The 18312-nt window shown below is 38.8% G+C and overlaps 1 protein-coding gene across 1 annotated transcript; it reads right to left on the bottom strand.

Moving 5' to 3' along the window:
* Window positions 1-1971: 1971 nt before the first annotated feature.
* FASTKD1 (FAST kinase domains 1) lies at window positions 1972-16275 on the bottom strand. Its single transcript, XM_009078981.1, has 14 exons — window positions 15941-16275; window positions 15493-15561; window positions 14511-14636; window positions 12382-12777; window positions 11085-11195; window positions 9792-9923; window positions 8303-8789; window positions 7453-7567; window positions 6651-6779; window positions 5758-5893; window positions 4610-4716; window positions 4204-4345; window positions 3066-3183; window positions 1972-2061 (listed from the first exon to the last, which is right to left on the bottom strand). Exons 1-14 carry the CDS (start codon window positions 16273-16275, stop codon window positions 1972-1974), a joined length of 2493 nt encoding a protein of 830 aa, XP_009077229.1.
* Between the last annotated feature and the right edge of the window lie 2037 nt (window positions 16276-18312).

The following is an 18312-nucleotide window of genomic DNA, read 5'->3' as shown; positions in this document are numbered from 1 at the left end:
AAATCTAAATCTAATTACAACTGATATATCAGAAAAACTGGGAAGGCAGTCCACCACACCTGAATGAATAGCAATTTCAAATACCAAATGACCCCTTGCATGGTTTTCCTAGGAGACAAGAGGTAAACATATGGCAAAGGCACAGCCATCATAGCTCATTTCAGTATGTTACTGTCCACCAGTACTTAATCTGTGCAGCATCTTTTCTGTTTTCCCCTTTAGTACCCAAATCTTCAGCTACTCATAGCACATTTTCATCGGCTCCAGTTAAATCACTGGTTTACACCAGCCCACCTGCTCTAACACCTGCTGATTTAATGACTGCAAAGCATCAAAGACAACATATTTTACTGGAATACTCTAATATTTTGCTTTTCTTCAATGTTCTTTCTGACTCCACTCACAGCAAGTTTTAATCCTCTTCCCATTGTGCATACTCATAACTTTATGCATACATAATTTGAAGATAGCTGGCTTAGCACAGAGTGACTGCCAGAACCCTGAAAAGCAGAGTTCAGCTCAAACACATGAACACCCATGACTGATCACTTCAGCTACAGCCACTGGCACCTTTCTTACTCTCTAAGATAGCTACTTGAAGGTGATCTGTACAGAAGCAGGGTCACGCAAGAGCCCCGTGTCATGCAGCCCACCCTCTGAGGTACTAAGCTATATTTATGACTGTCTTCTTCACTTTTACAAAACATAATCTGCGGAGTCATTCTGTGTGCTGTGCCTTCAATGACATTTCCTCAAAGCCCTCTTCTTCTACATCTCGGAGCCCTTGTCCATTTGGTCAGTGTATCTACAGCTACATCTACATTTTTCAATCATCCCACAAATGTGAGGGCTCAGGAGAAAAGCACCTGGCAGCTTAGATCAGTTCTGTTGGTTTTTCCTGGCTTTCCATTCCTGTCCTGATTTGTACTGTCAAAAGTATTTTTTTCTACTACTGAATAGAAAAAAAAAATAGTGACAGCCAGATGCATAATGGCCAACTCCGAAACGCAGTTGCTTACCTCTGCCACATTGCAAAGGAAGTGGTAAAAGAATGTCCTATTGCTTCTCCAAAATAGGCAAGACAAGACAAACATACTGTGCATGTGAAAGAGACAGGCACAGCTAGTCCTCATGAGATGATGGCAGCTGTAGGCACAATGTGGGGGCCTCTCAGAATGAGCTGATTTGCCAAGTACACCACTCTACAGTTACTGCTCTACAATGAATTCTCCTGGCTATTCCAATTTTCCTTCTACATCTCAGTGTCTTATGCCTCCTGCACAAACCCTGGTGGGGTTTTTAAGTATTTGAAGATGTTCCAGAAGGCTTAAGCCATACTTCTACACACACCACATGACAAGGTAGGAGAAGCAGCTGGAGGTTCCTCACCACACAACACCCTCCCACACACAGTCACCCACAGTTCCTCTGTTCTGGGAGATGGAAACAGAATGCTGTAAAAGCAGCCCTATTCTTAGTAAATCTGCATTTCAGCTTCTTGGCTTCAGAGTACAGACACTGTTTGATTCCCAATTGCTCATTCTGTCACATGCTGGAGGACAGACATGGTTTCCAAGAGACTGTTGACTCCTCTCTCACAGTCAAGTGTATTCCCAGCTTTTTCTTTGGAGGGTTCTATGTCTGGCTAAGCCTCTGTGCTATTTATTTATGATATAATAGTGTAATTTTACAGCAAAACTGCCACAGACTCATGTGCTTAAGTAACAACTTCCAGATAATGGGAGATTTTAAGCATCCTTCTCTCCCATCTCCACAGCCCACAGTGACCTGCCTTTTGCAATCCCTAACAAATTGAGGATTAAATCTCTTTATACCTGATGCCCGTGGCAAGCCTTGGTCCAGCTGACTCACAGATAAACAGATTTTTGAAAGTAAGTATTCCAGGACTACAAGAAGTTTGATGGCACATAAAGTGTTTTTATAAAAGTACTTTAAACTGCATGTCTAACCTCACTGTATTCCATACAGCTGCTGTCTCAGGTATTCTAGCTGTTCATCCTTTGTTGACAGAACCATAGAATTCCATTCAAAGTGAGGAATCTGTAGAACAGAATCATACAAATCAAAGGTTAACATTGGTATAAGACACATACCATCTCACAGCAAAGAAAAGGCTGAGGTCTGCTGTTCTCCACTTGAAGTTTATTTCCCACCTGTATCCTTCCAAAAGCTAGGCTGATTCTAATACTGAAAAGATCATTTCTCAATGTAAGATTCTTCCTTATATAAGGGCAATCAGTTTACTTCCAAAAGGCAGCACAGTTGCAGAGATGTAAAGCAGATGCCCTCGCAACACAGGCTATGACAACTCCATTAAACCATCCCCCCCTTTTGAAACCCAAATTGAGAGAAAAATCCCAGGTCACTGTAGTTTGTAATGTTAATGTATCAGACTGGACTGGTGTATCAGTAGCATAACATGAGAAAGGATGATTATTCTGTTGAAAAAAAACATCAACCAAATTTAAGCTTACAGAAGGAATCTAGCCAAAATTAGAGTAGGTAATTAAATATAACAGGAGACACTGCATTCATGAGCCTCCAGTACCCTAATGTTTCTGTGCTGGTGGCTGTGAATTATCTCTGGCCACTAGTGTTCCCCTGTCACAGCACTGTATCACTGCAGCAGATAAACAGCATTCCTGTCCTATCTGGCAGCTGCCAAAACTGTCCATCACTCAAGGAGGGTATGTTCAGTCTTCTTCTACTGTAGAAATCTTTAGTGAATTTAACTGAAACTCTAATTTCACCTTTTCTCCTTTACTCAGGCTACCTCAAGGCTGCAAGTTTGCCGGCAGTAAGGTAAGACTGAGACCTTTCAACTTCAGTTTTGTTGCAGCCTCTTTGAGAGAAAGTGCAAATTGTATGAAGTGTTTACACCATTCTGAGAACAGCTTGGAATTTTCTCCCTAAATACAAAAATGGCTCTCACCCAGTAGGTGCTTTCAGCTATAAAAACTGTCTCTAAATCTGTTGCAAGGAAAATGGATCATTTTGCAGTACTGATAAAACTCAGGAAGGACAAAGCATTGCTGACAGCTCACCTGCACTACGCGGTACCCCAGCATTTCCAGGTGGCGTTTTTTCACTGCAGGTTCTCCTTTCAGATGACGTGAAGAATCTTTGCTAAAAGCTCTTGAATCAAGAAACTCCAAAGCAATTCTGTAAACAGCAAAAATGTGCAGTTACTTCCAAGTCCTACCCAAATAGCAAGAAGTGATATTTGCAGTTCAGTATTGATAGCTGCAGTAAGACTAAATAAACCTCACAATTCACAGAAAATTAAACTCCCTGAAACTAGACAAAATATTTTCCTCCTATTTATCTAGAGATACTTGAACTGTACATGATTCAGAAACAGCATTTTCTCCTTGTATTTCTTTTTGTTCAAATGTAAAAACGGCTAACCAGCATTTTCAAGGCTTTGAAGAGGTGGGAGGAAAAGAGCATTCCAATGTCATGAAGCACATTTCAATAACATGTACTGGGTCTGGCTGGGATGGAGTTACTTTTCTTCATAGTAGTTTGTATAGTTCTGTGTTTTGAACTTGTGACTAGAACAGTTTTAACAACACACCAATATTTTGGCTATTACTGAAGAGTGTTTGTGCAGCATCAAGGCCTTCTCTGTTCCTTGCTCTGCACCCATGTGCACACAGCTGCATATAGCTGTGTCCCTTCCCAACAAGAGGCTGGGAAGGGACATAGCTGAGAGGGAACCTCAAATGGCTAAAGTGATATTCCACACCATACAACACCAAGCTCAGCAATGAAACAGAGAGGAGTTTTTCCCAAGTAGCCATTGCTTTGGCATTGTTCTGCTAGTGGTGAATGACAGCATGTGCAGTAATTGTTTTGTTCACCCCTCCTTTTTTTTTTTTAGTTTCTTCTCTTCAATTATTAAACTGTTGTAAATGCAAACCAGGGCTCTTTTTCTTGCTTTTACTCTCCAGATTCTCTCCCCCAACACACTGCAGGAAGCGAGCATGTGACAGGGTAGGAGCAGCTGGGGCAAACCCACCACACCCTAGAAGGATAAACCTCATTAGACTTTGGAAAAAGGAACAGAAAAATAAATAGCCTCAGGGTTGCAACAAACATTTAAGATATAAGCATTAAAAAACTGGTCTAAAGTCGATCTAAACTTGGAAGAGCTAGTGTGCATGAATTCAGTGTACTAACCTCTGGGATCCTGGTGACAGAGTCCTACGCCCTTCATCCTTGACGTCATGTCTCAAGTGTATTCCTCCTACATTATCCAAAGGTATATTCTGAGCCATACAGGAAAGAGGCTTTTTATTTTCATCCAGGACACACTCAAAATCTGCCAGAAAACATAACAAACCTGTTTACTGACAAAAGTTTAAGAATTTGATCTGTACAGTGTTTACTTCTAGAAAAACTAAGTGATAACCATAAAGATACCAAACATTATCTATATTATGCAGAACTTTTTAGAAACTGTATTTTATACAGCAATTTCTTCTGTGCAGTATCTTGTGGCCACATGCCCAGGGGGCTCCTAACCTTGATGATAACAGTGATACCAAAGGTCTCCGTAACAATCCTTAAAGTACTAACTCCTCACCTATTTCATAGTAGTATGGTGTGAGAACAGATGTTCTCACGTAATGGCTCCCTCCTAGGATCTCTGCCAACATTCTGTAAACATGCTGCCGCGGTGGATTTATTCGGCTGGAGCCTACAAAGACAAAATAAAGCATACAAACATGAAAACTTACACAGTCAAAGTTCTGAAAACAGCACTATGAGACACTGCATTTTTGACCACCAGGCTACTGAATGAAATCTTTTCCACAGATCCCTGGTATTATTCCATCATAATTCAGAGCCCAACTGATGATCTCTTGTGTGGAAAGTGGCAGATGCATACTATTAAGCATGAATTTCAAATCCAGGCTTTCCATCCCAGGATTTCTCCCATTCACATACTAATAAAACTTTAGTTTCAGGTTTCACGTGTTGGATTTTGCTCTGTGTTTAGACACTTAGGTATTTACATGTCTTGCATTTATTACAGGCACACCACACTATCTGTCACTTTTCTGTCTGTTGCAGATTAGCACCTTGCTCCACTAAACATCTTCAGACTCAGAGACAAAGCAGCAGGAGTTTGATGGATAGCAAAGCAGATCTCTCCCTGAGAATTAGCAGAGGAAATACTGTGTTTGCACTAGTTGGATTTTCTGAAGTGATTGCTATTCTGAAAGATGTCAGCTGCTACACTTGATTACCAGCCTACTTCTCCATCTCTCATCCCCGATGGATCTTGATTCTTCTGAGGAAGAAGGCAGAAGCAAGTTCAAAAGCAGGCACTAAAAATGTTCATCTGGAAAAATACAAGTCAAATGTTCAACCCTGCAAGTGAAGCAGAGAGCAAAATGATCCATCTCTTCCAGTAGACAACTCTAATGTGCCTCTTCCTGTCTTTCCATCCTTCATGCCATATACTCTGTTCCTGTGTATTTAAACTTTATTTTTGTGAAGAAATATCCCATCTCTACTACATTAATTCTCACAAGGAAAACTGCTTTGCTCTCTGTTGCACTACTAAACACTTGCACTTTTCAAGAAGACATAGCAGAGTGGAGTGTGCCCTTCTGAGCTTCTATGGTGTGCTAGTGTCAGCGTGGCAGTTTTAGAAGAAACATCTGGTGGACTGTTGAAAATAGACTATTATTAGTAACAAGGGCAGGTTCTCCTCTCCTAAATTACTTACTGTTGTGAAAGACATGTTGGCAGTAACGCTCATGAAACCAAGGGATGTGAAGCTCCGGGCACTCCAGGCACACTGCTCTGTTCAACCGCATGAGGCGAGAGCGAACCCTCTGCTTTAGGCTATCAGGCAGGACTGATTTTTTAAAAACACACCAAAACAAACAAAAACCAAATGCATAAAAAGGTGTGAAGTGAAATGTGAAAAATCCAACACATTGAACAAAATGGTTATCTCTGAATTCTGTACTAGAAATGCAAATATTTGTATACTATGGCATTTATAAAATTCATCTGCAGAACCTTAGAAAGGTTCTCAAAATCCCTGAGAAAAAGATGAAAACTAAGAGTTCTGCTCACTATTGAGAGCAACAGCAAGACAGAAGACAGAAACTGCTTCTATCATTTAACTTGTAATGAAGTGGCTGAAGGCAAAATGGCAACAGTGCACTGATAGCAAACAATGTACAAGCAGAGAGGAACGAAACAGTCACGCAGTCTTTGATTTAGAGAGAAGAGACTGGTAGGACACATTTCTTGCACACAAGAATCCTGTATTATTTCATCAGCTGTTTTGACTATTTCTAGGAATAAACACCACAGGTAATTTTATTTCCAATATTATTAAATAGTGAGTGCAATAAGTTCAATAAAATTTGTTTTATATGAGCTTCTGTCATCTGCAATACAAGTCTCCACTTATAAAACAAAGCACAGACTTTTGCTCATTCCTTCCCTTTGAGCACTCAAATGATGACTAGGTGATACAGAGGGGATCTTTTCAGAAAATGTAATCATTTAAAGAGTAATTCTACTTCTCAAGTCATACATAGGTCCACAATTGCATTCTATGCCAAATGCTACACAAATTCATCAGAGAGCTAGATACCTACCTTTAAGTTGAGCATCCAATTTACTTAGGAAAGAAACATTAAATATCGTTGTTATCAGTACTGGAGGAAAATACCCAGCCACTGCCAAAGCATGACCAAGCAGCACCAAGTGGTAAGTTTCAAAATAACCTTTAAAACACAGACAAAAATCCATATTAACACGTGACAGAGCTGAAAGGATTTGCAATGCCCTTCCCATGGCCTCCCAAACCGTCTAATTTTCTTTCTTAACATACTAAATGAAAACACAGGCAGATTAGAGACTATCTCTGCTACCTGCACCAAGGTGTAAGTTAATTCTTGGCAGGTATTTCCAGGAGAAAACTAGTCTTAAAAAAAAGGAAACTCCACAATGTATTAGCAGACAGCAAATTTTCACAGTTCTGAGAGACTGTATCATTAAAAAAAAAAAAAAAGTCTCTACACATTTCCTCTACATGTTTAACAAGTTTAATTTCTTCGTGACAAATTAAATGTATCTCGTTCCCAAATTATGATTCCTTGGGTAACACTACAACAATTCTATCAAATAACAGCACAGTGAAGTAATCAGAATTTTCACTTGCTTTTTATTACGCTAAAAATCCTTTGCTAGTCCCTTATCAACAGTAGTTTTTAAAGGATGAAACAAAACCCAACACTGAATCTTTGTCACAGTTTAACCCCTATTAGGAGAAGCATACACACTTTTTCTTTGCTTAACGGAAGTGCCATTTTGTTCCTCTTTTCATTCAGGAAAAATAACATCTTCCAGTGACATTCATTTATTTGGTGTCAGAATATCTTTGTCTAACACACTTACTCAAGTTAGAAGTAAGATGCTGGATACAATTCTCAAAGAACTCTTCATTATCAGGAGGGTCATAATTCAAAGCAGAGAACAGGATGAGAATAGAACAGATTTCAGAGGGTTGCATCTGGAAAAAAAGACATCCTAAATCAAGCTACTGCAAAATATGCTACTATTGCTTTGTAATAAAGAAGAGTTTTGTAATTCATTCAGAATTGGGAGATTTAAGACTAGATGAGCTATTTTCTATTTTTTTGGTCAGCCTTTCCTGGAGAAAATGACAGAAAAATAAAATGCAAAAATTATTGAAATTGCAGCTACAGCTAAAACTTAAAATCTGTTTCATGTAGATGATCCAACTTTTTCTATATACTTAAAGAATCTTTTTAAAAGGTTTCAAATTAAATGTTCTAATAAAATCAAAGATTTATATGAACACCAGATTGAGGGAAAAAAATAGTAAGAAAACACAGTAACTTTGACCAAGAAGAGAGGTTATTGGGGAAATCTCCACAAGAATGAGTCATTAAAATACACACCACATGATGTGACTATTTATAAAGAAGTTTAAAAACAATTTAAGATGGTCAAATATAAAGTTTAATGTGAAGGACTATGACTGACCTAGCACTGACTGAACAACAAAATAAGAAATGAAAAATAAAGAGAAGTGCAAAATAATAAATATATAGAAGCAAAACAGCCTTGAGTGAACACCAAAAAAGATAAGCTCCAAAATCCAGTACAATGAAAAAAACTCTCAGAAACGCTGTGTGGATTGTGCTCTGAAATACACCAACTACTAACCTGCCCTTTCTTACTGACTAACTCAAACAGTAGATAGAAAGAAAAACTGTAATACCTTGTCTAGATTTTCAACAGTTACAGCAGCTATTCTGTCAAATAGAGCAGGACAATGGTGCTTTGTTTTCAGGAGGAAAAACGACAAAGGTAATACATTTGCCCATGTTATCTGGCCTATCAAGCGCTGACACGCGGCCACGGTTTCCTCACTCAGGACTTCTTCAAACCAGTCTCCATTCACATGTGTAAGTTCTTCCAACAGAAGATTTAAGTTGTTGGCTTTCTGAAGCCTCTGAAATCCACAGTCATTTAGGTTTTGCAGAAGCTCTGCACATACTTCAGAACTGTTTTGCCAGTGCAACTGGTTATGATGATTCCATTTGACAAGAGCTGTAGCAATGCAATTCAAATTGTGGAGCCTGCATTGAGGCAGAACTGCTGCTGCTTTGTTTAGAATGATTTCTTCCACTTGAAATGAAGGAAGCATGGCCAGAACACGAATTATGGCTGCAGTATCAGTAGGTATCACACTAGATTTTAAAAAGCTGGAAGAGAAATAGAAATAAAACCAGTTCATCAATAGTGACAAAGTGAAAATGTTTAAAAAACAAACATTACATGAAAATTCTCATTGAGAAGTCAAAAGCTGCACATCAAATATAAAATAAGTAAAACATTAATGACACAGTAGAAATTCACACAGTTACAGACTACCATCTTTTTTCATGGAGATTAACTTCTTCCAATTTATTCAACATTGAAAAAAGGGAAGAAGACAGGGAGCAGCTCAGTCAGCTGGTGAGGCTTCATGTATTACTGAGACACACAGAAGTCCTTAGTAAGCCCACAGGGTCCACATTTGTTAAGGGAGTCTGTGGGTTTCTGGGCCTGGATAATTTCTGTGATTTCTGTCCTAGGGAGCACCAGGTTCTGAGGTGCCTGAGGAACACATAGGTATGATCCACATAAAATAAATGTACAGCAAGGCACTAGATTCCTATAGAGGCTGAGCAATGGAAGCAAGGTCTCTTCTCCGGCAATGCCAGGAGCAGTCTGGAATTCCCTTTCTACCGCACCTGTACAAGCCTAAGAACTAACTGGACAGTTCTTCAACCAAAAGAAGAGTATTTCTGCTTCACACTTTCACTTGTCCCAGCAAGGCATTCTTACTGTCTATTTTTCATTACTTCTTTCCTCAAACATCAAAGAAGACATGCATACCTACCCTTCCTATAAAGTACCAATCAAAATTTCCTTGAATCCAATTTCAATGCCACTTCATTGCTCCAGCCAAAGGAATAAGGTGCCAAAAAATATTTTTAAGATATCATACCTATTAGCAGATACTGTTGGGTGTATAGTAATGACAATATCCACTTCCTATCCTCTGATTTACATGTTTAATAGAATCAAATACATGTAACAGGTTGTTATTTCTTCATATTTTATGGAAACAAAACAATTTAACATCTTAGATGTTATTTAAAATCCTAAGTAGTGAATTGTTTTATACTTAAATAGCTGCATTTCCAAGAATAGACACTTACCCTAATAGTAACATTTTTAGTTTGGCAAACAGCTCCGGATCGTGGCAACGCAACACCACCAAGTAGTGCGTTAACTTCACCAGCTGTAACACATGATAGCTATCCAAGTGTTTATGCAGAACAGAAGCCATTCTGAATACAAAGACAAAAAAATTACATGGTGTTAAGCTAACACAAAAGATAATGCAAATCCCCACATGAACAAGGGGTGTCCTGTGGTGCCCAGTACCAATGTGGAGGGTTTTACACACCCGCACTCCTCTCCACACCAGTTCTGACACTTCCACTATGACACAGAAGCCTCTTTACACTTACTGAACTGCAGAATTTAAGCCCTCGTCACAGAAAATCAGCTACTTCATGCTAATAATGTCTATTGCAGATTTTACAATCAGTTAAATTTAAAGTGGACCAAGAATGGAATAAACTAGAACAGCACTACCAGCTCCAGCAGCACTGCACCCATTTACATAACAGTGGCTGTTACAGCTATATAGGTCTAAAGCTGCAAAGAGGGGGATGGATTTGTAGGGAAGGATAATACATTAAGACCTTCTTTAGACAGCGAGATTCAAGGAAAAAAGGGATGAATTCACCTGGTCTTCCTTTTAGTATCACTCTGCTCCACAGTGCTACTTGCCCTTTTTCATCCAAGGATCTATTTGGTTCATACAACTTCCTTTAATCCAGTTATTGCTCACAACCTGCACTTAAGTCTGCTACATCTCTGACGTATCCAATGGTAAATCTTCTGTGCTCAAAACAACAACTGCTTTTCCTTTCACTGTACAACAGATATTACCTCTCCCTATAAACAATGTTGCGTTTACAACTGCAGAAAATGTGGTTGTGGTTCTTAAAGACACAAGCTTTAATAGCCCAAAGTAGGACACAATGACTTTTGAAGAAACAATTCACATCAGCAACAGGATCTCCAAGATAGGACATACTGTCTGCAACTTCCATATTTGTCTTTGTCCCATGAGTTTACAGTAATTGTTAGAGGCTAAGTTTACTGCAGTAGGATCACATATTTGTAAACAAGACAGATATATACATAAACTTGGTAGGGATGAAATGCCTTTATATGAAATTCCTAGACTGCCTCAATTCCTTCTGGGTCAAGCTGCAATATTCTAAAATCTGTAACAGCGAATTATTTATAGCATATATGCATTTGTGTGCAAGTAATGCACCCTCCACTCCCAACTTAGTATATATTCTTAGTTTTCCACACTAAATGGAAGTAGTTTACCTAGAGAATACAACTTCTTAGTAGTATCAAAAAATTACTTTTTCAGCAGATGAGAATTTCTGCATTTCATTTTCTGCATCGTCTTCAGTATCACCAATATTTGCTGACTGCTAAATTCTTCTGCCATGTGTGCTGCAGTTACCAGCAACCTAAAGAGGAAAAGATATATTTTCCAATGAAAAACCATTGAAAATCTCCAGCAAAGACTGCAGCCATTTTCTTTGTCTATGAGGGAAAGAACCAAAAGACTACTTCAGGAAAATAGAGGAAAACAAATTCCCCTGAACTAGAGGCCTTTGTTCTGTGCTCCCCTATGAAGACAGGCTGAGAAAGTTGAGGCTGTTTGGCCTGGAGAAGGTTACGTGGAGACCTCACAGTAGCCTATCAGTATCTGAAGGGGCTCCAGGGGAGCTGGAGAGGGACTCTGTTGGGAACTGCAGTGAAAGGACAAGGGGTAACAGGTTCAAATTGAAGGAGGGGAAATCTAGGCTAGATATTAGGAAAACGTTTTTTACCGTGAAGGTGGTGAGACACTGGCACAGGCTGCCCAGGGAAGCAGTGGACGCCTTAACTCTGGCAGTGTTCAAAGCCAAGGTGGATGAGACCTTGAGCATCCTGGTCTAGTGGGGAGGTGTCCCTGCCCATGGCAGGGGGTTGGGACTAGATAATATGTAAGGTCCATTCGAACCCCTAAAATTCTATGATATGATTCTATGATATGATAAAAGTATGAAAATATGACTCATTGTAATTAATACAGAAAATTGTGCCTAAAACCGCAGACTTTGAGAGACCCATGACTAATACCACTCCCAAATAGGATTCTGTAGCACAAGAAAAAAAGACAGAAAAAAACCAAAACAGTCACACAATATTATGCTCTAATTACTAAATAAATGCTTCCATAAATAATAGAACATCAGCAATCTGGTATAGGGCAAGACTCAGTCTGTTTCAGCTACTGCCAGATTTATAAAGGAAAAAGCAACACATACCACTGCACATATTTCTCAGAGGAAAGATGAAGTATTTTACTGCCATCCCCTATGAAAGGAAGGCTGCAGTCTAAGAGACAGAGCTACAAGGTGGCCTCGCATAACAACATTCACACACCCCTTGACTGCTGGATCCAGTGTTCTACACACCCGTTTTAAAACTAACAGCTTTGACAGTATTTCCATAAGAATATCATATATTGCTACAAAGTTACAACCAGGAAACCTAACACACAACTCACACATGGGCTCAGAAATTCCTCCAAACACCAGCACATTTTTAATTCCTGTGCAAACTATGTATATATCATAAATAAGGAAAAATTGTTAATAAACTTACCTTTCTCTTATGTTGGATCCTGCCATAGGCCCAAGAGCAAAAAATAATTTTGCAAAGGTTTCAGGATCATGACAATCATCTACAGTTTCAGACAGCAGCTGTTTAGCAACCAAGCGGAATTCAGCATTGTCGAAACCCAACTGCTCATACAGTCCAAAAATATGACTAATACTGTGTATATCAAGACGGGAGGCACTTTTAAGAAAAATCCTGTTGCATTTTTCTAGCAATGGATGGTATATCAGTTTAAAATTTTGAAGAAATTGTAGTATTCTTTTGGCACTGTTGAAGTGGACTTCCTTTTCTTCCATGAGCTGTTCGGCCTTACATAGTAACCGATCTCGAAAACTCTGTGAGATAACATCAGATATGCTGACCATCAAAACTGACAAAGCCCTAAAAAAATCAAAAGATTTTACACTTACACATTGAACATAATAAGCAATACATTTTAGATTTCTTAAACTAATTATGCAAGGAAAGGAACAGTAGCCAAGGTGTTGCTGGCTCCTGCGCAAAAAGGAATTTTTTATCTAATGCAGAACATCAGATGAGCAACACCCATTTATCCTACTAAAGCAAAAATTCTGCTTTCAGTGAACTTCTGAAACAATTCGGATTTCTCAGCCATCCCTTACAAACTTGTATGTGATAAAAGCATTTGCCTAAGGTGAGACCCTGATTTGCCTGATTCAAATTTGCAAAAAGATCTTCAATGTTCAATGGACACTAAAGAAACTCAAACAAGTCTCAAGTGACAGAATGGGGAGAAGAGTCAGTGTCCATGCTAAAGAAAGAATCCCTTCCCACAGGAATAGAACTTATGACCATAGGGAGAGACATTTCTGTAAAGAAATGAAGTCCCATTCAGTAAGTTTCATAAGCAGACTCCTCACATCTGCAAAAGTAAGTTTTGGGACTGCTGGTGCTGTATAAAGCAGAAAAAAGAAGGAGCAGCCTTTGCTACAATGGCCCAGTAGAACAGAGGCAAGAAAAAAGCAAATTCTTGGACTAGGGCTGTGTTTTAAGTAGTTTTAATATAAGGATAATGTGTTACACATGCTAGCAAGATGTGCTGGTTTGGGCTGAAGTAGAGTTAACTTTCTTCACAGTGGCTAGGATGGGGCTATGTTTGGGTTTTATGCAGGGCACAGGGTTGACAATGCAGAGATGTTTTTGGTTTTGCTGAGCAGAGCTTACACTGAGCCAAGGCCTTTACTGTTTTCCACACTACCACATTGGCAAGGAAGTTGGGGGTGTATGGAAGATTCGGAGGAGACACAGCCGGGACAGGTGACCCAAACTGACCAAAGGGATATTCCATACCATATGACATCATGCTCAGTATATCAAGTGGGAGGAAGGAGTGGGGGGGGACGTTTAAAGTGATGGTGTTTGTCTTCCCAACGGTACACGGGTCCTGCTCTCCTGGAGATCGCCGAACACCTCCTGCCCATGGGAAGCAGTGAATTATTCCTTGGTTTGCTTTGCTTGTGTGCATGTGGCTTCTGTTTTCCCTACTAAACTGTCTTTATCTCAATCCATGATTTTTTCTAGGTTTTACCCTTCCTATTCTCTCCCCCACCCCACTGGTGGGAGAGTGTGCGAGCGGCTGCATGGGGCTTGGTGGCTAGCTGAGGTTAAACCACAACACAAGAGAATTCAATAATTCAAGATGATCAGAAAAAAAAACCCAATGCTCTGAAGACAAATAAAAACATTGCTTTAAAGCTCATTATTGCTATTAACAATAGCAAACTTAATCCATGTCATAATAAACAAACTAGCAATGTCAAGGAAGAAAAACATCTTCTGGTGTGGGAATAGCCTCTATATGATATAAAAAGTCCATGTAAAATTTAGAATCAGGATAAAGCTGATTCTAAATATTTGTTGTACTGTTCTACTGTAACAATTTTAATTGGTTACTAAAAAATTTTTCAAAAGTTATGGGGGAAATGCATTCACCTGTCAGTCAATGCACACATACAAAACACTTCTGTCCCACATATCCCCACACTGAACAAAAGCAACCTCCAGTTGAGAAAAAGGGAAAGTGTTCAGCAAAGGCAGCCCAATAATTGTGACATATTGCTTCTCCTGCTGCTCAGCTTCATTCTGACACTTACCTTATATCCTGTACAGAATCCAGTTTCTCATCCACAATATGAGCTATTTTGCCAGTTATGGGATTGAAATGCCTATATTTCTTGTATAAGCACAGTGCAAATTTAGACAGAGCTGGCAAACTAAGCCTGTCAAAATATCAAAGACAGAATATTTATCTTTTATTCCTAGTGAATAACTAACGACAAACATCTACTTCAAAAACTATATAAAACCCAAGGTTATAATCAAATTACAAAAAAAGGAAACAAAATATCTAAGCAAAACACCTAGATGTTCCATATTAAAGCATGTTGTGCATATGGAGCTCTACTAAAATCAGTTGTTCTTCGCCTAACCTTATCAGCCTAAGAAATCTACAAAGATTACGCTCTCAAGCAACGACGTGATTAATGTCAACAATTTACTACCTGAGTATCATTCTGTGTTCAGGCTACACTGCATTTATTTACTTGTCAAGATGCTCCATATATTAAGCTGGAAGAGGCACTTCTGTGATGCTGGTGCCATGACTGACACTAGCGCCTGCCATTACCCTGAGATCAAAGAACGAAAACTACAATATCCAAAAGAAAGAAATCAAAACAAGCCACCAAAAAACAACAAAATGCACCATGGGGAAATGTGGCTGTTCTAATACAAAATGTTTTTACTAAAATTGAGAGAAGCAGGTTTCTAACAATCATTTAAGAGCTGGACAGCAAGCAATGACATAAAATTGTAAATATTAAAACCTGCAATTTACTACAAACACATAAATCTATACAGACAACGTATTTCAAAATCTTAAATGTTGGTCTCTGTTGTTGCAGTATCTGAATCTCTCAAGCATTTGTGTACCAAAGCCTGCATGTACAAATCCCAAAACCTTAAAAAGTACAACTGACATTTAAAATACTCATATGTTTAAAACATAAATACACTTTGAAGCAAATCATACTTGCAACTTACACCTTTCACAAAGCATAGCAGTACAGTACTTGCCTTTCTAATCTTTTCCATGCTTCTGTAACAAGCACTTCTGCTAGAGAATCATGGTCTTCAACACTGAGCCTTCAAAAGAAAGACATAATAGTCTGAAGTTTGCTTCAACAATTAAAAAGAAATAATACATATGTCCTTTTACTATATATCATAATGTTTTACTTTTCTATCACTCTCTCCATTCAGATTATAAACATTTGTGCATTAATAATCATAACTCCTAATAATCATAAATCATATTTACTGGGAGTGCAAAATAGATCCATTCTGCCTGCAGCTCAAACACTGAGGCATAGGATGTTGTCTGTGTCATACAGTCAGAGTACAGATGCTGTGACAGGGCAGCCTCCCAATCTCTTTATAGTATGGTTCTGTAGTCAAAATTCCTTCTCTTTTTATTACCAAATGCGAAATGTATGTACGTGGAATGCAACATAATTATCTTTACCTCAGAATACTATATAAGGTGTCCACTACAGCCTCATCTTCCATGTGTTCCACCTTGTTTTCTGCTAAAATGCAAAGGGTAAGAAACTGGGAGTGATTTCTTACGTAATCATTAGTCCTTAAGAGAAGTGGCCTCTTCTTTTGCAATTGCCACAGCATGTTCAATGCAATTCCCACATGCTTTTCAGAAAGTCTGGCCTTGTTACTTCCAACAAGGCTGAACACTTCATCTTCATGGGTGCAGCTATTTATCTGGCTCAAAAGCAGATCACTACACAGGGTCCGAGCTTGGTAACGTCTCAGCGTAAACAAGCAAACCTGCCTCAAACAAAGCATTTTGCTATGCCTACCAGCTGTCTTTAAAGTGGCCAGAGAGATTTTTCTTACACTTTTCACAGTAAACCATGTTGTTAAAAAGAACAAACTCAGGTATTTGAAAAACAGAAGACCATCCTTCTTTGATCCCTATGGTCACTGTATTAAGAATTCAATTCTGAGGTACCTGTAAGGAGACAGAATTAAAGCAGTTAAGTACAGTCACAACAACTAGGTAAAAATCAATGTCTCTACTTTACAATGTTCTGAGCAAGGTAAGCTTGAGAAGAACCTACAGCCTGGATTCTTCTCATAGAGAGGGTCCCAACAATGAACACTGATACACTCACAAGCACTATAAAGTTAGCCCACTTGGCAAGTTTTCAAGTTTCAAAGCCTGCCTTTAAAAGGTGTATGTGCTATCATGCCACTAATGAGAAGACAAAGCTGAACCTTCTAACATGCCAGCACTGCATGACTAAGTGAGTCTTATTCTCACTAGGCCACTCCATAATCCCAAACTGGGGTTGAAGAACTTCCAGAAAATAGAACTACTGGTGGTAAGAGGAAGTGAGATGGCTTCTATTAGGGAAGGTTGACCATCTTCATAATACAGGATATTTCTCAGTCACACACATCAGCTGAAACCATCCATTGCACAGAAGAAAAGGAACCTCGCTCCCCAAATTATAGTGGAAGCTACAGTTTTACCTATCAAAATTTGGCAAGTATTAATTTGTTTTCTTCAAATACCCCTCAATTTGCACACAGTGCTAACAACTATGTATTCTACTACCTACAAAACTGGTTTCAAGCTGGGGAACACAAACCACTGGTGACAAATGTTGTGGTACACCAAAAAAAGACCCAAATTCCCTCAACTCAGAGATCATGGAAAAGTCTTGAAGTCTTGCTTTAGAAGATACAATCATTAACAACAAAAATTATCTATACCTTCAGCAAACTCAAATGCTCTTCCACTGCAGGCATGATTCCACTAGCATAACATTATCAAGGCACTGGCAGCAGCATGCACTAGCCCTCCTGAGGAAGAAAAGCCCTTCTTATTAGAGCAGCCTATGAAAGAGAGCATTCCAGAAAATTGGATATAGGTGGATTTCTTTTGATGTCTGTACAATCCACTTCAGACAATAAAAAGTCATAAGATATATTGTATTACATCGCTTTCACTCACACTGGGACAGATACAAGGAAAGCTGAAATAGTTTATGACCTGTTACAATATGAAATGTTTTCTTACCTATGCAAAATGAAAGCTTACAAAAATAAAAGGTACACATTTTCCAGTTATTATGTATTAAGTACCTTTTATAATAATAATTTGCTTTATAGTCTTTTCTCAGATATGGTTTTTATTGCTTCTATTTGTTCCATATGGTAGTTGCCTTTACAAAGAATTCACTTCCCACAGCACTGGCAAACTATGCTGCAAGAAGTCAGGATGAAGGAAGTACCTGAAGAAAATATACAAAATTCAGGCTCAAAAAGTTTCCATGTAAGCCCAGGTAACATGTCCTTCCCCTTCTCATGCTGCAATGGACTTTGATTCCCCTATCCTACTGATGAAGAACCAGGATCCCTACCTAAAACAGTCTGCAGGAAGTTTCCAAATACTTCTCCTTCTGGAAGCTATTGAGCAGATGCAAGTGATTTACCACAAACATGTATGCAAATTTAAACTGTAGTTAATTCTAGCACCTTTTTAAAGGTACATCAATAGAAAACACTGGATGTTTACAAGCTTACAAATACATAAGATAAAAAGTAGGAAATTTGGATCCACTTAAAGAACTATTTCTAAGGTGTGCTACTTACCATGCAAAATACACACTAGAAAGACATACTATAAGGTCTTTGAAATCATTTTCTATCAGCTGAAACACAATAAGCATTTTCAAGGCTGTACTACAAACCACAGTGTGCCAGGAAGTCTTCCACAAAGGACAAAGCCCAAGCACTATTAAAGATTTAAGTAACCAAGCGTGAAGTGAGCTGCTTGTGCAGCACGGGGTGTTTTGTACCTGCCTGCCAGGCTCG

The sequence above is a fragment of the Acanthisitta chloris genome, unplaced genomic scaffold (assembly GCF_000695815.1).
Source record: "Acanthisitta chloris isolate BGI_N310 unplaced genomic scaffold, ASM69581v1 scaffold40080, whole genome shotgun sequence".
In the NCBI taxonomy this organism is placed as follows: Eukaryota; Metazoa; Chordata; class Aves; order Passeriformes; family Acanthisittidae; genus Acanthisitta; species Acanthisitta chloris.
Note: the sequence above shows the minus strand (reverse complement) of the source record. Positions and strands in the feature narration are given on the sequence as shown.

Bases quoted from the DNA above. Each gene is read 5' to 3' on its own strand.
- FASTKD1 (XM_009078981.1), bottom strand. From the start codon at position 16,275: ATGCTTTGTTTGAGGCAGGTTTGCTTGTTTACGCTGAGACGTTACCAA. The intron at 11,196-12,381 runs GTAAGTTTATTA...TTTCCTCTTTAG, and splicing joins GGATCCAACATAAGAGAAAG to GTTGCTGGTAACTGCAGCAC. The intron at 2,062-3,065 runs GTGAGCTGTCAG...TCTGTTCTACAG, and splicing joins TGGGGTACCGCGTAGTGCAG to ATTCCTCACTTTGAATGGAA.